Genomic DNA, 22,582 nt, shown 5'->3' with positions numbered 1-22,582 from the left:
ACCCCGCCTACAGCCATTCCATACCAGCAGGCCCCACCACGGAAATCCAGACCACCATCAGGAAGAACATTCCACCACCACCACCAGCAGCTCTGAAGACATGACTCCTGCGGTGCAGCAGAAAAGGCTCCTGTGTGCCTGTGTGGCGGGTCTCACGGAGGGAAGAGGGTTGGGAGTGGGCCCCTCTCACTGTCCCTTGCCTACGGCACATTCGTTCCAGCCTTGCTGCCTTTGCTCCCTCTATTCCCCTTGTCCTCCTTACCCCCACTGTCCCTACAAGCCCACCTGACCTAAAGAAATGTCACTCAATTCGAACCTACTCAAGCAGTAAACTAACCCCGCCCTACTAAGCCAGCCTCACCTCACTGATCTTGCTTTGCCCTGGTCTCACGCAGTTGTGGTCAACACTGTGGTAATTGCTAACTGTCCTGACTGTATAAGTGTGTGAGTTGTGTCTCCCCGGCTAGACTGTAAGCTCCTGGAGGACAGGGACCACCTCTACAAAAAATAAAAACTAGTGCTTCCCCATCTCACAGCGTCCCAGGACCGTGAGGGGTGGTGGAGGTGCCACAAAACAAAACAAAACAAAACAAAACAAAACAAAACAAAACAAAAGGAACGACAGAGCCGCATTCCAGAGAGTGCGGCGACCGCTCAGGGTCGAAGGTCACCCAAGAGTCCGGGTGGGCGTGGCCGCCACCGCGAGGGCGTGGTCTCTTAGTCAATGGGGCGTGGCCCAACACAGGGGCGTGGTCTCTTCAGCCCGCCCCGCCCGCCCCGCTCTCCCGGAGGAGCCGCTGCAGGGGACCCAGCTCCCGAGGAAGTTTTCGCGGGCGCTCGATCGGGGCGCCGCCGAGGAGGAGGAGGAGGCCGGCCGCCCGGGACAGGACGCGGCGAGCCCGGAGTCGGCGGACGCGACGCTCCCCGCAAAGCCGGCGCCATGGACGAGCCGCCCTTCTGCGAGGCGGCGCTGGAGCAGGCCCTGGCCCCGCCGTGCGAGCTGGACGCCGCGCTGCTCACCGACATCGAAGGTGCGTGGGCTCGCGCCGCAGGGGAACGCAGGCGGCGTCCGGCCCGGGGCGCACGCGGGGCGGCTGGCGGAGGGCCGTGCCGAGCCGGGCCGGGCGGGTCAAGACAGCGGGGCGCGCCTCGGCCCCCCACGCCGGCCCGGAGGAAGGTCCCGGGACCCGCGGCCGACGCGTGAGCGCCCCCGCCCAGGCCCCGCCCCGCCCGTGACGTCACCGGGTTACTCGCGGTCATTCCCTCCGGCCCGAGAGTTCAGCTCGGCCCCCGCGCCTGCGCAGAAGGTGCCCGCCTCGGCCCCGCTCTCCGAGCCCTCTGCCCTCGCTCGGCTTTGGCGTCCTTCAGGGAGCACTAGCCGAGCACCTCGCGACTTACTGGTCGTCTCGGACCCCAGGGCGTCTTCCTCTTTGGGGGAGCGCGAGAGCCTCCCCCCCACCCCCCAGGAAACCTACACACGGATATGTACTCGTTTTCCGTGTGGGGTTCTTCGTGGTGGAGCAAGGATGGGGAGGAGCACTTTGAGTCGAGCAAACTTTTGAGCTGAGAGCTGAAAGTCAGTCCTGGGACCCTGGGAGAGCTGTTACAGGCTATGTATGGCCAAGGCCCTGAGGTGGGGTCTATGTTTGAGGTTCTGTGTTTTAATTTTATTTTATTGTGAGGTTTTTTTTGTTCGTTAGTTTGTTTTGGCCATGCCCTACAGCTCTCAGGCTGTCCCTGGCTCTGCGCTCAGAAATCACTCCTGGCAGACTCAGGGGCCATATGGGATGCCACGGTTTGAACCCTGGTCAGCCGGGTACAAGACAAAATGGCCCACTCAGTGTGCTGTCGCTCCAGCCCCATGTTAGACCACTTTTAAAGGCCAGGTTTGAGTAAGGTTATGAAGGTTTGGATCTCTCCACCCACCCAAAATGGGATTCACCATTCTGCCAGGAAAAAGACTGGAACAGAGTAATACTGTCAGCTTGCTTTCATCTTTATTTGGGCGGGACAAGAACCCCACACCCAGCATTGCTTAGGACTTATGCCTTGTGGCTGCGGAAGATACCAACATGATCTTGGGGATCAAACCCACATGCAAGTCAAGAACTCTACATGTTGTACTATCCCTTCAACTCTGCTTTCATCTTTTCTGGGGTGGGGGTGGGGGGTCACATCTGCAAGTGCTCAGGGGTAACTCCTGGGTCTATTCTTAGAAGTTACTCCTGGCAGTATTCAGAGGACCATGCACGGGAATGAACTTGGGTTGGCCATGTGCAAGGCAAAGACCCTACCTGCTGTACTGTCACCCCGGGCCTCTGCTTTCATCTTTTAAAACATCACTCTGATTGTTGTATGGAGAGGGGCTTGTGGCAGTGGTGTTCCCACTTTATAGGCAAGGCAGTCTGAAGCCTTCATTAAATTGTCTTCTGGGATTGATGTGCAGGTTTTTTTTCTTTGTTTGTTTGGTTGGTTTGTTTTTACTTTGTTCAGAGTTTATTCCTGGCTCTGCCCAGGGATCACGTCTGGCAGGACTCAAGGAACCATATACAGTGCCAAGTATCAAATCTGGATAAGCCATGTGTAAGGTAAATGCCCTATCTCTTGAGACTATTGCAGTGTAGCTTTAAGCTGCACTTGGTTGATGGGGAAACAGTCAATAGAATATAAGCAGGCTGCCAGTTCTCAAGTCTCCAAAACTTGGATGGACATGTTTATGGACTTTGTAGGTGGGGGAGTGGCAAAATAGCCACAGTTAAGTCACTCTGTGTGCAGCCTTGTACTCCCAGGTACTGCGAGCCAGGGCCTGATTAAGCCCCCTGGCCAGGGGAGGAAAGATCTTGAATGTGGGATTTTTTTTTCCACATCAGCCTTCTTCAATTTGGTTGTCATTTACTCTATTCTGGAGGGATGCATCCTAACATGCCAGGCCTCAGAGAGATCAGAGTCTAACTCAGGTAGTAGGCTGTTGCTAGGCCTGACGGATGCCCCCAAGAGGTATCCTGACCAAGTGGTAGTGGCCTGTCTTGTTGTCAGGACTGGAATCTGGAAACTACACACTGTCTTTGTCATGTACCCAAGCCCCCTCACACTCTGAGTCTGTCTCCCACTCTGGTTCTCCTTCCTAGAGGAGTTGAAGCAGTGAAATCAGCAAGTGTACCTGGCACAGAGCTCAGTGGCAGAGCCTGTGCTTGGCATGTGTGAGGCTCCGAGTTGATCCCCTGCACCGTATCCCCCACATCCCCCAATTGTGTGACTCTGTGTCCTTCAAGTACAACCAGGTACCAGAGTACTGCCTGACCTGAGCACCAAACCTATCAATCTGCTGCTAAGAATTTCAGGGAGTGGTTGAGGTCCCATGCATAGCTAGAGAGCCCAGAAAGCCTGTCCTCTGAGCCCTCAGGCCAGTGTTAGGCAACACAGTCAGCATCAGATTGGGGACAATTTGGAGCAGTCTTTTCTGAAAGAATGGCTTCTTGCTGACTCAGCATAGTCACCTCCTTCCTAGAATTTGGGTTTTGTTTGGGGGTTATTGTTTTGAGGTCACATCCAGTAGTGCTCAGGAATCATTCCAGGTGGGCTTGGGGAACCATATGTGGTACTAGGATCAAACCAGGTTGGCTACATACAGTGCAAGCAGTCTATCCACTGTACTATCTTTCTGGCCCTAATATCTCAATTTTATCTAAACATTGTATTGTGTTCATTTTCCTAACTCTACAACTGATCTCTTTTCACAGTTAGAAGATTAGATAGTACAGGTGAGGAAAAAGAACAAAACAGAATCTTTTTTAAACTCAACAACCTTAAATAAGCTCTGATAATTATGTGGGAGATTATTTCCTGTGGGGTAATTTTCTGTTTATGCCCAGAATAATTTAGAATGGCTACACACTTAACCTAGTTTCTTTATTTATTTATTTTTTTTTTTTTGGTTTTTGGGCCACACCCGGTAATGCTCAGGGGTTACTCCTGGCTATGCGCTCAGAAGTCGCTCCTGGCTTGGGGGACCATATGGGACGCCGGGGGAATCGAACCGCGGTCCGTCCGAGGCTAGCGCAGGCAAGGCAGGCACCTTACCTTTAGTGCCACCGCCCGGCCCTAGTTTCTTTATTTTTAATAATGCCTATACCTGGTGGGACTCAGGGTCATTTCCAGTGTTGTTCATGGGCACAGTGACCAAACCCAGTGGTGTTTGGGGTCAAGTAGTTCTCAGGAGGCCAAGTAGTGCCAGGGACTGAACTCAGGTCCTTATATAGGCTGGCTGTATGCAAAGCAAGCTCCTTACCCACTGTCCTATCTCTGTGGCCCCTTGATCCATTTGTAAAAAGCTACTTTATTAAGATATACCACATAAAATATCCATTTCAAGTATGAAACTAGATGAATTTTAGTGAAACTACCAAGTTATAGGACCATTGTAACAGAATCTCATTATTGCTCTAATGTGATTCCTAGTGCAGTTTACAACTGCTCCAACCTTAAGCTGCCTACGTATACTGTGTGTATGGACTAGGACGGTGTTTCAACTATGGACTCATCTGGTAGGAAAGGTGGGGATACAGGAAGAACAGATAGGAAGGGAGCCACAGTCAGAGAAAGGTTTGGGTCACACTGGACTGGGGGCTGTTTCTCAGAGTAGATGATATCACCTATGGTGGATGCTGGGAGGATCCAGGGGAACCAGATCACCTGGTCCAGGCCTTCTGACCCCCACAGTGGAGAAACTAATTAATTGGACACTCTGGTGCCACCAGCTCCCTCCATGGACATGGATAGCTTAGTTCTTATCCTCTTTTTTTTTGGGGGGGGGTAGGTCACACCCATTGATGTTCAGGGGTTACTCCTGGCTCTGCACTCAGAAATCGCTACTGTCAGGCATGGGGGACCATATGGGATGCTGGGATTTGAATTACTGGGATTTGAACCACTGTCTGTCCTGAACCGGCTGCATGCAAGGCAAACACCCTACCTGCTCAACCGCTACCGCTGTGCTATCTCTCTGGCCCCTAGTTATTATCCTCTTACTGTGTGGCCAAAGGCCATGAGCCTGCCCTGCAGCCTGCCTGGGCAGGATGAACTGTAGTTTGAGGAGGTCTGCAGGCTTGTTCTGGCTGCAGCACCCTGTGGCCTCTGAGGTGCTCTTGCCCCCACCCTTCCTCTCAGCCCATGCTGTCCTTGTGGCTCTGAGCCCCAGGGTCCTGTGCCGCTGAGGGGAAAGGGAAGGGGGAGCAGCTCTGTACACATGTTTGGGATTATAGTTAAGCCTGGGAAAGTCTTTACCTCCCCACTGAGGATTAATTTATCAAATCTTGCACAAGCTTCCAAGTACAGATGAGGCAAATGGCCTTGGAGCTCTGGTTGGGGGCCTCTGCATCTTCCCCACTACTGGGCTGCCTGGGGCATTGGTGAGCCTCCAGCCTTTAGCGGCACAGTCTGTTCCCTCTTCTGCATGGGTGCCTGGTTGTCCACTCTGCCTGCCAAGCTGGACGGCCCTTCCTCGTCTTGCTCAACCTCTCCATTCCCTCCTGTGTTCAGGCAGTGCCTTCCTTGTGCTTCCAGTACCCGGGACACACCACACTGAGAGGGACCAAGGAGCAATCTGCCATCCCACACTTAACCTACCCTTCTCAAGCCTACTGCATCCCTGATCCCTAAACACACACAGCTTAGAAAACCCAGCTCGCTGCTCACTGCCCAGCTGCCAGTCACCCACAGCTCCCCTGGTCCTCAAAGTAAAGATCCCTTAGCCGATATTTGAGATCGGCAAAGTTTGCCAAGCCTGCACCTCCCATCATGTGTTCCTTGTTGAAGTTCTCTACCCCGAGCAGAGTACGCTTCCCCTGGGCTTGAGAGTCTTTCTCTTTTTTTTGGGGGGGGGGTCACACCTGGCAGCACTCAGGGGTTACTCCTGGCTCTAGGCTCAGAAATCAGTCCTGGAGGCTTGGAGGACTATATGGGATGCCAGGATTCGAACCACTGTCCTTCTGCATGCAAGACAAGTGCCCTACCTCCTTCTATCTCTCCAGCCCCAAGCCTGAGAGTCTCTTAGTAGACTCTATTTCTTTTTGGAGGAGGAATGGTTTGGGCCATAATTGGGTTTACTCAGGGGCCACTCCTGGCTCAGTGCTGGCACAGGATAAGAATAAGGTGCTGCGATTCAAACTTGGGGCTCTTGCTTGTAAAGCACATGTTGCATCTCCTGACCCCTTTTTTTCTCTCTTTTTTTTTTTTTTTCCATTTTGGGCCACACCTGGTGACACTCAGGGGTTACTCCTAGCTTTGCACTTAGAAATCTCTCCATATGGGATGCTGGGGGATCAAACCGCAGTCAGTCCTAGGTTAGCACGTGCAAGGCAAACACCCTACCACTTGTGCCACTGCTCCAGCCCCTCCCTTTTTTGCCTCTTGGCTTCCATTTTACTCTAGGCCACAGAGGGCAGAAGGGCCTTCCGAGGGGCCAGAATAAACACCTCTCCTGGAAAGCCCCTCTTGTGCCCCCTGTGCTGCATGGATCTCCATGAGAAAGGGGGATGAGGCTGAAAGATTGGCAGCTTTTGAAAACCATTGGGTTCAGCCTCTGGCCCTTCAGGGTTAGGGTTCAGGGAAGGAAGGAAGGTATGTCGAGAACAGGTCCAAGGAGATGGGAAGGCAGTGCCCGAGAGTTACCTCCTCATTGCCAATTGTCACCTCACAGGACACAGTTTGAGGAAACTGGCCAGCCCTGGCTGGGTTGTTGCCCAGGCACAGTTCAGGTGACCACAGGTATGCTGGCCAGAGGATGTGTCTCTGACCCTGTCTCTTGCCTGTTGCAGGCCCTGGCAGGAGCCCTTTGACCCTTGGGTCCAGACTTGGTCTGCCCATGTGTGAGACCCATGTTCCACATAGCACCACCAAGGTGGCTGTCAAGAGGGTAGAAAGGGTAGTTTGGGGCTTGGTAGGAGGCCTGGCAGGGCTGGGAATCCATTTCACCTGTATAAGTTTATGGCCTGTCGAGACACCCCCGCCCTCCCCCGCTTCAAGTTACCATCTCCCTGATTGAATTCTCTGTCCCTATCTCCCAGTGATCATGGGTGAGCATGCCGACTGACTTTTTCTGTCCTCATCTGTGATAACAGGATTACCAGTACAACATCTTGGAGTAGTTGGGATAAAATGAGCACATGAAGACAAGGACTAGAGCAGAAGGTGGCACTTAGCAGGCAGAGTAAGCTCTCAGCCTGTGTTAACTGATGTTCTGTCATCGTTTAGAGCAGCACTTCTCAGCCAAGGGCTGAATGACCCAGGATATTCCAGTGGACCATAGGTGAAAATCACATAAACGGGGACACCCATGGCATAAGACTAAGATGGTGGTGGTGGTGGTGGTGGTGGTGGTGGTGGTGGTGGTGGTAGTGGTGCAGGAAGGAAACAAGGTCAGAAGGGACCCTGATGAGAAAAGGTTGAGAAACACTGATTTGTAGTCCTTCATCGGGACCTGGCACCTAACATTTTGTGTGGGTAGTGATTACCCAGATCACCTGTCGGAAGTTTCTAAGGTGTTTTAGGTTCTAGGCATCCACTATTTGATGAATCTGGGTCTCTTGCATGGGAGACAAGCTGGGATTGGAAACTTAGTGGGATGCACACACTGCTGTTGAAGAGGAAAATTAGAATTGAGAGGAACCTTAGTAATGAGACAGGTTTTTTTCTTGGGGGAGGGCACATCTTACAGTGCTCAGGGGATATTCCTGGCTCTACAGTCAGAAATTACTCCTGGCAGTAGTTGGGAACATATGGGATGCCAGGGATTGAACCTGGGTCAGCCATGTGTAAGGAAAGCACCTTCCCCACTGTACTATCACTCCTGCCCCAGCAATACTGTTAACTTCACGCCCAGGTACTGATGAGGCTGAGGGGCCATGTGTCTGTCTGTGTATGTTTTGGAATCCCTTGGGGCACAGCAGGGAGGGCAAGCCTGGCAGGACTTGCTTTCTCGACAGACTCTTCCAGGGAAGTCCAGGACACAGCAAATGTCTCTTGGGTTCTGATCACAGTTGAACATTCACTGCACAGATACTGCCAGGCAAAGGACAGTGCCCCAGAGGTTCCTGTCCCACCACTGTTGAGACATGGTAAGGAAACCTATAGTAAATAAAACAGGAAAACCTAGAGCTGCTGCTGCTGGAAGTAAATAGGATCCATTGAAGGGAGTTTGTATAGGGGGTTACGGTGCAGATAGCAGCCAGCATCTAAGATAGCATGCTGCCTTTGCATAAACCCCCTACTGGGGGGAAATAGAAATTATTTCTAAAAAGAAAAACACAGTGCCATTATGTAGACTGAGAATTACTCAGCAGGAGGGGGCCTGTCACAAAGTTCCACTGCAACTGGCTGATGGGTTTTTCGGTTTCCAGAATTCCAAATATGTGCCCTGAGCCCACTCCTTGGATAGCCTGTCTAAACTGGTGCAGCCTAGCATCCTATTTATTTGGAGGAGACCTGATTGTGCTCGGCGGTTGCTTCTGATAGTGCTGAAGGGGTTGTTTCTGACAGTGGTTAGGGACCATATGCAGTATCAAGGATCAAATCTGGGTTGGCTTCATGGCAGGCAAGGGTCTTCCCCCGTGCTATCCCTAGTCCCTGGTGTCCTGTCAAAGGTCATCTTGCAGGTTCTACTCTGGACTGTGTGAGAGCTTGTGCACGGAGCAGCAGAGCTAAAGGAGGAAAATGAGAGGTGATGTTTGAACCAATTTTTGAAAGAGACTTGTAGCAGGTGGTCAGGTGGGCCCAGGCTCCCAGGAAGGGCTTTCCCAGCAGAGGCACAAGTGCACAGTTGTGTTAAGTTGTTGTGTGGTGTGTTGGGAAACAGTGAAAGATAGCAAAGCCACAAGGGAGTTCAGAGGCTAGAGGTCAACAGCCCATCCCACCCGACCCTGGGTCAATGTCCCAATTCTGTGTGGTCACTGGCTTAGGCCCTGGTCCTGCCTGTGGATGCCCAGATTATCATGCTGCTGAGGAAGGCCCTAAGGCCTCTCGCTAAGCCTGGTTTCCTCATCCCAGACCCAGCCCATTCCAGGAAGTACTCATGCCCCAATACCCTGAGGGCAGCCCTGAGCCCACAAAGCACAGCCTGTCAGGTCCCCCCATGCCCTTCACTCATATGTGGGCAGCCCAGGACCCACAAGCCTGCTGGCTTACTCCCCAGGAGAATGCAGAGACGCCAACTGGGGATAGCAGGGAGGGCTGGATGGCAGACAGCAAGCAACCTCAGCTTCTGTACCATCGGGGAAGGCCCTGCCTGGGCCCTGGGCCATTCACTTAGCAGGCACGGAGTACCCCAGGGTCTCTTCCCCTCTTGTCCTTGGTCCCCTGATGGCACCACTACTAACAAATGATTACTGCTCCTTAGTTAAGCATGTACCATCTGTACTGTAACAGTGCCTCAATCCCTTCCCTATCCATTTCCTGCAGCATAGGTGTCTGTAGCTTGGCCACCGACAAAGCTATGTGGGAATCCCAAATTCTTCTCTTCGGGCACTTCCTTGATCTTTATCCCTACCCCTGCTCAGTCATCGCGGGTGTCCTTGTTGTCTGATCACACTCAGAGCCTCTGCACTTGCTGTTCCTGCTGCAGTCCAAGAAAACCTCCCATCTTTCCTGCTCACTTCTTAATTTCATTCCTTCCTCCTTTCTCACTGAGACCTTTATACTGGCCCTTCACACTCTCTTTCCCCTCTGCACATTGCTCCTCACTAGAGGAACATGCACCCATCGTACCTGTACCATCGTGATCCTTCTCTGAGAAATCAGCTCCACCAGTCTTTATGTGCTTTCCCTGCAAATCTCATGCCCAGCACAAGCTGGGCATCCAGGAGCGCTAAGGAAAGGGCCACAGATGCTGTCAGAGAGCTGAGCCAAGGCTGTGTGGACCACACCATGTGGCAGGCCTGGGATGAGGTTGAATCCCTGACCCAGGAAGTCTGTGGGTAGGATTTTGGGAAGTTCAAAGTATTGTGTAGCTCAGACAGGTTGTTGGCTTCTGTGAGAGTCAGAGCTGGACTCCATAAGTTCTGTGTGGGAGGTCTTCCCCAGATTTCTCTCTTAGCCTCACGGGCCCTATAGACCAGGAATGGAGGGAGCCCCACATCTACCTTTATAGTGAGATTGAGAGGCAGAGTGGGGGTGGGTGGCATATTTAGGTCCTGTATTTTTTTTTTTTTCTGATAGAATTATGACAGAGGAGGAGGAAAGAGAAAAGTAAAGAGGTTACTTTCAGAGGAAGGTCTCTGTGCTTGTCTCTCAGTCTAGCTGGTGCTCATGGCCCACAGTTTCCTGGAGCTACGAGCCTTACACTTCTCTGACCCCAAGGTGCTCCCAGGTTGGGGGCTGCAGCCAGCCTTTTGGCCCCAGCTTAGGACTAGACTGAGGCAGTAAATGAGCTGAGATGCATCCCAGATGCCTCTATTGCCACCTCTTAGCTTTCCCTTCCAATGCTTGTGGAGCTTCAGACTGAACATTTTATCAGGCAGCTCACAGATGACTTTTCATTTCAAGACCATTCTGGTGGCTGCTGACTGACCAGCTTTTGATTTCTGAGTGGCATTTTCACACACTGACTCCCTCTGGACACCAGGCATGAAGGCTAGAAGGTGTGACCTGCAGGGTCTACAGCAGAGGAGGACCAGGAAAAGGTCTGCCTCCTTAGCTGAGGGTAGGGAAGAAGGTACTATGGGGGATGAGGCACATCCAAAGGTACTCTGAATTTACTCCTGGCTCTGTGCTCATATTCACTCGTGATGATATTCAGAGAACCAAGTGCAGTGCTGGGGATTGAACCAGGGTTCACTGCATAGAAGACAAGTGCCTTAGTCCAGGTACTACCTGTTCAGCCTCCCTGACTCCTACATTTCCAGGTCAGGATGAGATGGGGAGCCTTCCCATGAATTGTAGAGGCTGGCTGTGAGTTTTAGGGGGTGAGTGGCCCCTCTACATGGAGTGGCACCAGGCCCTCTTGTTGCATCACAGCTCAGGTTCTACCTGTGCTGTGGAATTATTGCTCTGCAGCCTCCCAAACTCCTCCTCTGGGGAGTGAGTGGGTGACTTGTCCTCCACCTGCCATCTTCTCTACTGGCATGGATGGGCAAAGTGCAGAGCTTCGAGAAAATGTGAAAAGCGGCAAGAAGAGAGCTGAAGTGATAGGACAGCAGACAGGGCATTTGCTGTGGATTCTCAGCCCACCTGGGCTTAGTTGATCCCTAGCACCATATATGGTCCCCCAAGTCCTGCCAGGAGTGATCCCTGAGAGCAAAGCTAGCAGTAAGCCCTGAGCATTGCAGTATGTGTCCCCCAAAACAAACAAAATAAGATGCAAAGAGGCGCCGGAGTGATAACACAGTGGTAGGGCGTTTGCCTTGCAAGCTGCCAATCCAGGGTAGATGGTGGTTTGAATCTCAGCATCCCATATGGTCCTCGAGCCTGCCAGGAGTGATTTCTGAACACGGGGCCAGGAGTAGCCCCCAAGTGCTGCTGAGTGTGCGCCCCCCCCCAAATAAGAGCCAAGGAAAAGAGGGAGAGAAGGGGGAGACAGGGATGCAAGCTTCCAGCTTGACCCTCTCAGGGGGAGCCCTGCTCTCCCTCAGGTGATTCTTCCCACTGGGAACAGTCAGGACCTCCCCCAAACCTACTTGAGAGACTCACCCAGGACTCAGGCCTTCTAGTATCACCAGACTTATGCTTTTTGTTTTATTTTGTTTTGGGGCTACACCCAGCAATGCTCAGGGGTTACTCCTGACTCTGCACTTGGGAATCACTCCAGGAGAGTTGGAGGGGTTGTGCCAGGGATTGGACTCAGGGCAACCCCGTACAAAGCAAGAGCTCTACCGTTGGACTATCATTTCGGTCCCTCCCAGACGTATATTGAGGAGGGGAGGCACATTGAGTATGCACAGACTGAAAATGAATAGAGAGGGAGAAGGTTCTAGAAAACTAGTCTGTAGCCCTTGGAAGCCCCTGCAAGGCCATGGAAGTGCATGGGAAAGGGTTGGTGTCCAGGAGGGCCATGTGGCCAGTTCCTTCTTTAGGCTCCTGCAGAGGGACTGCAACCTCCCAACACCATCTATCTTCCATTCTTTTTTTTTTTTTTTTTTTGGTTTTTGGGCCACACCCGTTTGACACTCAGGGGTTACTCCTGGCTATGTGCTCAGAAATCGCCCCTGGCTTGGGGAGACCATATGGGACGCCAGGGGATCGAACCACGGTCCGTTCCTTGGCTAGAGCTTGTAAGGCAGACACCTTACCTCTAGCGCCACCTTCCCAGCCCCCTATCTTCCATTCTTGTTGCTGGGGGTGGGCCTTCCTGAGGAAAGGGACCCTGGGGCTGGAGCTGTGTTTAGGGTGAGCCAGTCTGGCTGATTGTTCCCCTCACCTCACACACTGGCCAGGTGGTCTGTGGTGCCCCTTTGATTTATATCCCTAGGGAGATGAGCCTGAATGCCCTCTCACCCCAGTCTGTCACTTAGGGCTGCAGGACGCCCTAACTACACCTGTGTTAGTTACCTGGGTGTGATTTCGGAAGGGGTTTTTCCCTTCACTCTGAACCTTAATCTCTCAGCAGTGTCCTGCTCGGCTGCCCCTGGAGCAGTGGGTGGCCCTGGTTGGTGGCATCTAGTGACTGTCGGTTTTCTCAAGCAGTAAGCTGAGAGGAGTCAGGTTTGGGACACAGAGCCCCGAGTGCCCCTCCTCGGTCTCCTGCCAGTACCCCCTGTAGCACGCCCTTGCTGTCGCATTTCTCAGAAGTGGGAATAGAAGTGGCTGGTGCTGGGGGCGGGGGCGGTGACCGCTAGTAACCCCGCAGACAGCGGCGGCGGGGCGGGCTGGGCTACTACCTACGGCCGGGAGTAACCCTCTGCCCCTTTCTGCCCCAGGGTGGGTGGAGGGGTTGCGAGTGAAACCGGAGCCCGACGGCGGCGAGGGGTGGGCAGGGGTCCGGGCCGGGCCCCAGCGAGGCGGTGGCGTAGCCCTGATTGGCCGCGGGTGCTCACCCCATGCCAGGCTCGCTGCCCGGGAAGGGCGGGCCGGGGCGAGGCCGGGCGGGACGCGGCGCTGAGGACTATAAAGGCAGAGGCTCTGGGCCAGGTGGAGCCGGCGGCGGAGCTCTGAGATTAGCAGGCCGAGCACCTTGGCGCCCCAAGGGGCGGCGGGGCGCAGGCCGTGAAGCCATGGATTGCACCTTTGAAGGTACTTCTGAGACGGTCCCCCACCCTTTATTGCAGAGCCACCGTCTCTCACTGCTAAGTGGCCACTGGTGTGGTCCGGCATGGCTCTTCCACAAGGAAAGAGCCAGTTCGGAGGGGTTATGCCAGCCCTCGGGAGGTTGGTGGGTTAGTCCCTCACCTCACTAGCTACTCCGACCCCGACGTCTGGAGGGAGAGGCCAAGGCTATTTTGCCTATCCTCTGACCTGCAGCGCTTGTGCTACCCTCCTATTTCCCAGGGCCTTGGGGAACTTTTGAACTTCCTCTCCGAGGCTGAGAGTAGCAGCCCATGATCATCCAGATGTGGAGTGTCTGTCCTGGATTCAACCATTTTTCTTGTGGGGGTCTCAGTTTCTCCACCTACCAAACCGGAGAGGGAGGTTTTGTGAGTGCAAGTCTTTTCTGGCTTTATGCCCTGCACACATCAGAAGAGCCACAGAGTGTTTTTATTTGAGAGATGGGGAGCCTGGCCCCCCATTCCACCCATTGGAGGCCGCAAGGAGGCTTCTTTCTGCAGTAACTGTCTGTCCAGGGCCCATTATTGGGACCAACTAGGACCATTGAATCCTTACTCTTCACATTAAAGCCTTTACCACCCCTAAAGAGCTGAGTCTTTCTGTTACAAAGATGAAGAAATAAACTGAGGCCAGTTTCTGTGAGAGGAGGTGAACTGATTCAGGGACATGAGCTCCTAGGCCTGTGGGCCCTAAGGAGTACTTTGACCCACTGGGTGGCCCAAGCCCAGAGGGCTGACCTGGCCCTGCTGTTGGCCTCCAGCTAGGGAAGAGGGCCTGGTGGCCAGGCCGAGGCAGGGAGCATAGCCAGAGTATGTGAGAAGGAAGGAGTTAGGACAGACAGCGTTCTCTTTATGCAGGAGAAACCAAAGCCATGAATGGCCTGGTCCCGAGGCCACTTGGCCTCAGACAGGGTCTGGGCTTGTGCCCGGAGCGTGCAGGGACTCACTGATTGGCATGCAGGGCTGGCAGCTGGCCGCACCCCCTAGGCCTTTTGGGTGGGTCCATGGAGAGAAGGGGCTGTGGGCTGTTGATAGCAGCTCTGCCGCTGTCCAACTGTGGGGCACGTCAGTGGGTGTCACGGGCCCTGCCTGCCCTGGACAGACCTAGTGTGTTGTTCCAAAGCAATTTGATGCACATGAGACCCCACAGGCATCGTTTCAGATGTCACAGGGACCTGGAAAATGGCTCTGTATCAGTTGTCCTGGGTTTAGGTGGGAGATTCTTTACAGCTGCGACCCTGCCCAGGTCTCAGAGGGATGGGGAAGACATGGGGAGTTTGAAGGACTGCTCCTACCGCCACCCCCCCCCCCCCAGTCACTCATACAGCCTCTTCTTTCCCCAGACATGCTGCAGCTCATCAACAACCAAGACAGTGACTTCCCAGGCCTGTTCGACCCACCCTATGCAGGAGGTCGGGCAGGTGACGCAGACCCCAGCAGCCCTGATACCAGTGCCCCTGGCAACTTGTCTCCACCTCCTGCTACCATGAGATCCCCCTTTGAAGGCTTGCTGGGGACGGCCAAAGGCACACTCCCACCTCTGTCCCCTTCTCCACAGCCAGCCACCCCATTGAAGACGTACCCGCCCTCTGGGTCTGCCTTTTCCCCTGGGCCAGGTATCAAAGAGGAACCGGTGCCACTAACCATCCTGCAGCCCCCGACCCCACAGCCTGTGCCAGGGACCCTCATGCCCCAGAACTTTCCTATCCCAGCACCACCGCAGTTCAGCTCTGCTCCCGTATTGGGCTATTCCAGCCCTCCTGCAGGCTTCTCTACAGGTAAGGAGGGGGGTGGCATGAACTAAAGAAGAAACACCTGCTTCACCCTTGTCTCAGGGAATTTCAAGCTTTTGGCAAGTGGGTCTTCACACTGCTGTTTAAAGTACCCCCAAAACTAGCAATACAGGTTCCTTGTTGTTCCGGGGCATCGCCTCCCACTTTGCCCTGGGTGTCCACATCGAATACTTGGCTAGAGAGCTATCCCGTTTGCACCAGAGCCCCAGGCAGGGCCTGTGCAGATCGGAAACTAAGGCCCAGTGAATGGTGACTCACTCAAAGTTACATAGTCCAGGGACCTGAGAGGTAGGTTTAAAATGGGTCAGGATAGGCTGAGCCCATAGCCCCAGACTTTTTTTCTGCAGGGATCCCTCCAGGGAGCACTCCACAGTCATTGCCTGGCCTGCCGCTAGCTCCTCTGCCTGGAGCTCCGCCCATCTCCTTGCATACCCCAGCTCAGAGTGTGGCCCCCCAGCAGCTGTTGACGGCCACAGCTACCCCCACAGCAGCCCCTGGCACCACTACTGTGACCTCCCAGATCCAGCAGGTCCCGGTGAGGGGTTGGGTTCAGGGCTGGGATGGGATGGGGCAGGCATGGCTCATGCTCATAGCTCATGTCCGAGTGCTCTGTTACCTGCAGGTCCTGCTGCAGCCCCACTTCATTAAGACAGATTCACTGCTCCTGACCACCATGAAAACGGACCTGGGGACCACTGTGAAGACAGCAGGTCTCAGCCCCCTGGCTCCTGGCACAGCTGTGCAGACAGGGTCTCTGCAGGTGGGTGAAGGAACAGGATAGAGGGTGTGGGGTCTGCACATGTGCAGGTCTGCAGGGAACTATGCTCCATGCAGACCCTGGTGAGTGGAGGCACCATCCTGGCAACAGTGCCACTCGTCGTGGATGCTGAAAAGCTGCCTATCAACCGCCTGATAGCCAGCGGCAAGACCCTGGGCTCAGCGCAGAGCCGTGGAGAGAAGCGCACAGCCCATAATGCCATTGAGAAACGCTATCGCTCCTCCATCAATGACAAGATCATCGAACTCAAGGACCTGGTAGTGGGCACAGAGGCAAAGGTGTGGACAGAGGCCTACAGGGGCACAGAGTAGTGTGACTGGGAAAGAGGAAGAAAGAGAATTGGATTTGAGCCTGGACAATCTTGGGCTCTAGCCTCTTTGGCTGGGCCGCCTCCATTTATCCTATCTATGCAATGCAACTTTCTAGAGTACCAACTATGCTAGGCCCTGGGGTGCAGTGTGAGAAGCAGAAGCTCTTTTCTTCGAGGAACTGACATTCTAGATCAGGTGGAGGAGGGAGGGTTGAAGGTAGAGAAATGGCAATAGCAAGATAAATAAGTATTTACATGGAGGAGATGGTGGAAAGAAAAGACTGAAAGGGGGGGTATCATAGCTAGGTGGTCAAGGTGGGACCTCAGTGAGGTGAGACTGGGGGTGGAGAATGCACCAGGCTGGAAGGTGGCAATGAGTACCTGCCCCAGCAGCCAGGTGCATGCTGCTGCATTCATTTTACAGATTCCTCCATGGGGCGAATTCCTTGCTTTGAGGAGAAAGGAGCTAGTGCCAAGGCCCGGAGGCAGTTACAGAGCAGCCCTGCCCCCCCACTAGGTGCCCACTTGCCTGATCTGACTTGCCACCTCTCTCTATTCCTTCTCACCCCCTGCAGCTGAATAAATCCGCTGTCTTGCGTAAAGCCATTGACTACATCCGTTTCCTACAACAGAGCAACCAGAAACTCAAGCAGGAGAACCTGAGTCTGCGCACTGCTGCCCACAGAAGCAGTGAGTCCTGTCCTCACCCAGCCCTGAGAAAGGCCTGACCCTCCTTTGGCCTAAACTGGCCATTAGGAGTGAGGCCTTCTCTGGCTGCCTCCTCCTACAGGCCCTAAGCTTCCACCCAAAGTGGAGAAATCTCCACTCCCCTCCGCAGCTTTGTTCCTTTCAACTCACAGAATCCCTGAAAGATCTGGTGTCCACTTGTGGCCATGGAGGGAACACAGATGTGCCCATGGAAGGCCTGAAGCCTGAGGTGGTGGACACACTGAGCCCACCCCCCTCAGATGCTGGCTCCCCGTCCCAGAACAGCCCTCTGTCCTTGGGAGGCAGAAGCAGTGGAAGTGCTGGCAGTGGCAGTGACTCAGAGCCCGAGAGCCCAGTCTTCGAGGACATTCAGGTTGGGCTCTTTGGCATTATGTCCCTTTCTGTCACCGGGTGCTGTCATCTGAACCCCAGCTCAGGGTCTAGAGAAGCCTCTGGCATATCCCCCATCCCGTTTAGAGTGCTAAGGAAGCCTGGGGCTTAGGGACCCCCAGTCAGGCCAAGAGGAGAACTGAACCCAGGGCCACCCGTCTACCCCTAGGTGAAAGCAGAGCAATTTCTGTCCCCACACCGAGGCCTGCTGGACCGCTCGAGGCTGGCCCTGTGCATGCTCGTCTTCCTCTGTCTCTCCTACAACCCCTTGGCCTCCCTGCTAGGCAGCAGGGGTGTACCCAGCTCCATGGAAGCCACCAGCATCTACCATGGGCCTGGGCGCATTGTGCTGGGCACTGAGGGTAGAGGTAAGTGATGCCAGCCTGGCTGTCTTTGGGAGAGAAATGGGAAGGGAGACTTGGGATATGGGTTTCTTGGGGGTGTTGTGTCCTCAGCCCTTCTGTCCCCTCAGATGGCCCTGGCTGGGCCTCCTGGCTGCTGCCCCCTCTGCTCTGGCTGACTAACGCACTATTCGTGCTGCTCTTCCTGGCGCTGCTCTTTGTCTATGGGGAGCCCATCACTCGGCCCCACTCAAGCTCTGCCGTGCACTTCTGGAGGCATCGCAAGCAGGCTGACCTGGACCTGGCCCGGGTAAGGCGTCAGATCTGGGGTGGTAGGCAGGTGTGGACCTTTCCCTGTGCCTGTCCTCTGTGTCAGCTGTGAACAGCTCTCCTCTACCTCCCAGCCCCCTGGAGCTGTGTGGGCCCAGTCCACTGCTCCCAGAAAAGGAGTCATGGAGGGGACCCAGAAGTGAAGGCACCTCCAGAGCCCTCTTGGGCTCTCAGGTGCTCAGGGGGCCTTGAACCCCATTTTCTAACCTGGAAACCTTATTCTCAGGGTGACTTTGCCCAGGCTGCCCAACAGCTATGGCTGGCCTTGCGGGCCCTGGGTCGACCTCTACCCACCTCCCACTTTGACCTGGCCTGTAGCCTGCTCTGGAACCTTATCCGCCACCTGCTGCAGCGCCTCTGGTTGGGCCGGTGGCTGGCTAGCCATGCCGGGGGCCTGAAGAGGGACGGCGCTCTGCAGGCAGATGTCCGTGCCAGTGCCAGGGATGCAGCCCTTGTTTACCACAAGTTGCACCAGCTGCACACCATGGGTACGACTGGTCGCGGCCAAGGAGCTTCTACTCCCAACCCCATTGCCACCTCTCCTGCCCTGTGCCCCAGCCCAGCCTCATGTCCTGTTCCTTTTCTAGGGAAGTATACAGGTGGGCACCTCGCTGCTGCCAACTTGGCCCTGAGTGCCCTGAACCTGGCAGAGTGTGCCGGGGATGCCATGTCCATAGCCACGTTGGCTGAGATCTATGTAGCAGCTGCACTGAGAATCAAGACCAGTTTCCCCTGGGCCTTGCATTTTTTGACTGTGAGTGTGGGATGGGAGCCAGGTAGGGGAGGTGGGGTGAGGGAGGTGACTTTCCAGCCTGACTCTGCTGAAGTGGGGAAGCCCTGGGTGATGGGGTATGAGTGTGAGTCCCTACTGGGGGCATATGACAGCTCAGCTCCCCTCCCCCACAGCGCTTCTTCCTGAGTAACGCCCGCCAGGTCTGCCTGGCACAAAGTGGATCAGTGCCTCTGGCCATGCAGTGGCTCTGCCACCCTGTGGGCCACCGTTTCTTCGTGGATGGAAACTGGGCTGTGTGCAGTTCCCCACGGGAGAGCCTGTACAGCGAGGCTGGGAACCCAGGTGCTCTCTCTCATTCGCCCCTCCTCCTTCCCAGTCCCCCACATTCCCATGCCATCCCTCACCTCTGGGTGTCCATGTACACACCAGGCTCTGGCCTTGGTGTCAGTAGTGTGCTCATGCAGAACAGGAAGGCCTGGTTGGACCTTGTCTCAGTTGGGATTTTTCAAGAGTAAAGAGGTAGAGATATCTGTGGGCAGGTAGGGGATAAGGATGTACATCAGGCCAGAGGAAGTGGGCCAGGAAGGAACAGAGCTACTAAGGATAGTGTGGAGTGAGCCCGGAGAGATAGCACAGCGGTGTTTGTCTTGCAAGCAACCGATTCAGGACCAAAGGTGGTTGGTTCGAATCCCGGTGTCCCATATGGTCCCCCATACCTGCCAGGAGCTATTTCTGAGCAGACAGCCAGGAGTAACCATGAGCAACACCGGGTGTGGCCCAAAAACCAAAAAAAAAAAAAAAAAAAAAAAAAAAAAGAAAAGAAAAAAAGGATAGTGTGGAGCAGACCACAGTACCCCAAGGGGGATATATATTCCTCAACTTCTACCTATTCCAAAGCCCTGCTCACCCATGAGTCCAGGATAAGTTTGGGGGCTCTTGGTAGGAAGAGGTAAAAAGAGCTCCTCCCACCCCACTTCCCCCCACAGTGGACCCGCTGGCCCAGGTGACTCAGCTATTCCGTGAACATCTCTTGGAGCGAGCACTGAATTGTGTAGTCCAGCCCAGCCCGAGCCATGGGTCTGCTGATGGTGACAGGTAAGTGTGCCCCTGTATCCCACTTGGCAAGAGCCCTGCACAACAGCTTGAGAATGGCTCTGTCTAGGGATCTGTGTCAGTAGCTGGACCTGGACTCTGGGGCACTCACTGATCTACTCACTCAACATCTGTTTCCCATCTGCCTGCCAGGACACAGTGACTCTTTGTAGAATCCAGAAATTAGACTGATTTGTGAGGGGAAGGAGGATGACTCAGGCAGGCCTTCCCAGGGCCCCTACCCCTATCCTAATGACCAGTCCTTCTCTCCCGGGCCACAGGGAGTTCTCAGATGCCCTTGGGTACCTGCAGTTGCTGAATAGCTGTTCTGATGCTGCTGGTGCCCCTGCCTGCAGCTTCTCTATCAGCTCTAGCATGGCAGCCACCACGGGTGAGTCTCTGACCTCTAGCCCCTGGGTCCATGCCTAGCCTCAGGTACAGTGTGACTGAGTCTCAGGGAGCCCTCCACTCCTTTCTAGGCACAGACCCGGTGGCCAAATGGTGGGCCTCGCTGACGGCCGTGGTGACTCATTGGCTGCGGCGGGATGAGGAAGCGGCTGAGAGGTTGTACCCACTGGTGGAGCATCTACCCCATGCCCTACAGGAGTCTGAGTGAGTCAGGCCAATACTCCCACCTGCTCCCCACCATGCTTCCTACCCAAGGAAGACAGAATAAGGGTAGTGGGGGAGCTCCAGGGCCTCATGTGACTAATTGGACTGGACCTCTCCATCCTGGCCCCATAGGAGACCCCTCCCCAAGGCAGCACTGCACTCCTTCAAGGCAGCCCGGGCCCTGCTAGGCCATGGGAAGGTCGAGTCTGCTTCCGCCAGCCTGGCTGTCTGTGAGAAAGCCAGCGGGTACCTTCAGGACAGCCTGGCCACCACCGCAGCCAGCAGCTCCATTGACAAGGTTAGAGGTAGGGGTGCGGGTCCTGTAGGTCCGGCCTTTGCACTCCTTGGTTGTCCTCCCTTGGGTCCCAGAAAGTTGGACTAATCTCTCCGAGACGGATGGGGGTCTAACCGACCTTGCACTCTGACTCAGGTTCAATCCCAAGGGAGAGTGGCCATCTCCATCTCTGTCTGCCACATCTCTGGTGTGATAGACCATTGATAGAGGCTCCTGGGGCAAATAGTGGCTGTGGGGGCCCAGAGGTGGGTAGCCCTTCAGTGCATATATGTGGGCAGTGCCTGGGCAGTGCATTCCGGAGTCATCCCCTGGCACCAAGGGCCCTCACTTTCCCCTGTCAGAGCTGGAGCCCCCATGACCCCTGGCCTACCCCATCCTGCTCACCCCTAGGCCATGCAGCTGCTTCTGTGTGACCTGCTGCTGATGGCACGGACTAGCCTATGGCAGCGGCAGCAGCCGCCCCCCGCAGCTCAGGCCTCGCAGGGCCCCAGCGGAGGAAGTGGGCCTCAGGCCTCTGTTCTGGAGCTTCGGGGCTTCCAGAGGGATCTGAGTGGCCTGAGGCGTCTGGCTCAAGGCTTCCGGCCTGCCATGCGTAGGGTGAGTCTTCATGAGTCCACTTCCCAGCCGTCTGGGATCTGTTGGGGGAAGACACCACAGGGAGATGTGGAGAGTGGAAACCTAGTCTGAAGCACCCCCTCTCCTGACGCCTGCTGCCCAGGTATTCCTACACGAGGCCACTGCCCGGCTGATGGCCGGGGCCAGCCCCACACGGACACACCAGCTCCTGGACCGCAGTCTGAGGAGGAGGGCAGGCCCCTGCAGCAAGGGAGGTGAGCCTGGCTCTGCGAGGAGGGGTGTGGCCCAGGTGGGACGGCCTAAGAGAGGGGGACCTGGATGCTGTAAGAGACAAATGGAGCGTCCTTCTCAGCAATCTTCTGGGGCTGCAGCATGCCCTTGAAGGAAGGCCTGGGGAAGATGGGGTGGGGTCCAGAGGAACTGGTGGGATGGACCCCGCTGGAGGCGTGACAAATGCGCAGCCCCTCCTCCGGTGCGGTCCCTTTGACTACCATTGGCGGCCTGCTCTGTGCAGGCGCAGTGGCGACAGATCTGGAGCCCCGACCCACGAGGCGCGAGCACGCTGAGGCACTGCTGCTGGCCTCCTGCTACCTGCCCCCCGGCTTCCTGTCGGCCCCGGGACAGCGGGTGGGCATGCTGGCCGAGGCTGCCCGCACGCTGGAGAAGCTCGGCGACCACCGGCTGCTGCACGACTGCCAGCAGATGCTCCTGCGCCTGGGTGGCGGGACGACTGTCACCTCCAGCTAGACCCTCTCGGGCTGCCCCAGCCCTGCAGCTGAAGTGGAGCAAATCGGCTTGTTTCAGCCTGATTCAGCCAGTTTCTGGGGTTAGTTAGAGCCTTATGTGCTCAAGGCAGTGTCTGAAACGCTGGTGTCCACAGTTCACCCACGTATTCCCTGGGTACCTCACGGTGGCTTTTGTCTCCTGACTTGGGAGGCACCGCCGCCGGCCCGACCCCGACCCCCAACGCCCACCCCATCTGCTGCGGGGCTGCGTCCAGGATGGTGCTGACATCTGGTGGCCGGTAGGGTGATTGCGAATGCGCGGCCTGCAAGTTGTCACCTTTGCAGCACCCAGTGACTTTCCCCTCTCCTATCTAGGGAGCAGAGAAAGGGACATTTACCAATCTGAGAGAGAGGTCCACTTGGCTAGTCCATCCATGAGGGTTCCTACTCCAAGGCGCCTCCTTCCCTCTGAGGAACGCTTGTACATAGTGTAGATGTGCACCAGCCTCCTGATCCTTGAGGCTCGAGTGCTCCTTTGCCTTTTGCAAACTTTATTTTCATAGGTTGAGACGTTTTGTACAGAGAATAAAAGTTGAAGTTATTTATAATCTGGGTTTTGTTTCTTTGTGTAGGTGGTGGTTTTTCTTCA

At 55.2% G+C, this 22,582-nt stretch overlaps 1 protein-coding gene across 2 annotated transcripts; it reads left to right on the top strand.

The window, feature by feature from the left end:
- Window positions 1-898: 898 nt before the first annotated feature.
- SREBF1 (sterol regulatory element binding transcription factor 1) lies at window positions 899-22,541 on the top strand. 2 transcript variants are annotated; one of them, XM_049776818.1, is made up of 19 exons: window positions 899-1,031; window positions 14,594-15,028; window positions 15,391-15,578; window positions 15,666-15,803; window positions 15,878-16,099; window positions 16,707-16,821; window positions 16,992-17,212; window positions 17,399-17,597; window positions 17,702-17,880; window positions 18,127-18,388; window positions 18,488-18,654; window positions 18,807-18,975; window positions 19,620-19,728; window positions 20,007-20,116; window positions 20,205-20,337; window positions 20,470-20,635; window positions 21,023-21,229; window positions 21,351-21,462; window positions 21,723-22,541. In XM_049776818.1, the coding sequence occupies exons 1-19, from the start codon at window positions 941-943 to the stop codon at window positions 21,953-21,955; spliced, it is 3,456 nt and encodes a 1,151-aa protein (XP_049632775.1). In that variant the 5' UTR covers window positions 899-940; the 3' UTR covers window positions 21,956-22,541. The 2 variants fall into 2 exon arrangements, with proteins under 2 accessions (XP_049632775.1, XP_049632776.1); XM_049776819.1 differs by lacking the exon at window positions 899-1,031 and adding an exon at window positions 13,135-13,218.
- The last annotated feature ends 41 nt before the right edge of the window (window positions 22,542-22,582 follow it).

The sequence above is a fragment of the Suncus etruscus genome, chromosome 7 (genome assembly GCF_024139225.1).
Source record: "Suncus etruscus isolate mSunEtr1 chromosome 7, mSunEtr1.pri.cur, whole genome shotgun sequence".
In the NCBI taxonomy this organism is placed as follows: Eukaryota; Metazoa; Chordata; class Mammalia; order Eulipotyphla; family Soricidae; genus Suncus; species Suncus etruscus.
This window is presented reverse-complemented; position numbering and strand designations above follow the sequence as displayed.

Bases quoted from the DNA above. Each gene is read 5' to 3' on its own strand.
- SREBF1 (XM_049776818.1), top strand. From the start codon at position 941: ATGGACGAGCCGCCCTTCTGCGAGGCGGCGCTGGAGCAGGCCCTGGCC. The intron at 18,976-19,619 runs GTGCTCTCTCTC...TTCCCCCCACAG, and splicing joins CAGCGAGGCTGGGAACCCAG to TGGACCCGCTGGCCCAGGTG. The intron at 20,636-21,022 runs GTTAGAGGTAGG...GCTCACCCCTAG, and splicing joins CCAGCAGCTCCATTGACAAG to GCCATGCAGCTGCTTCTGTG.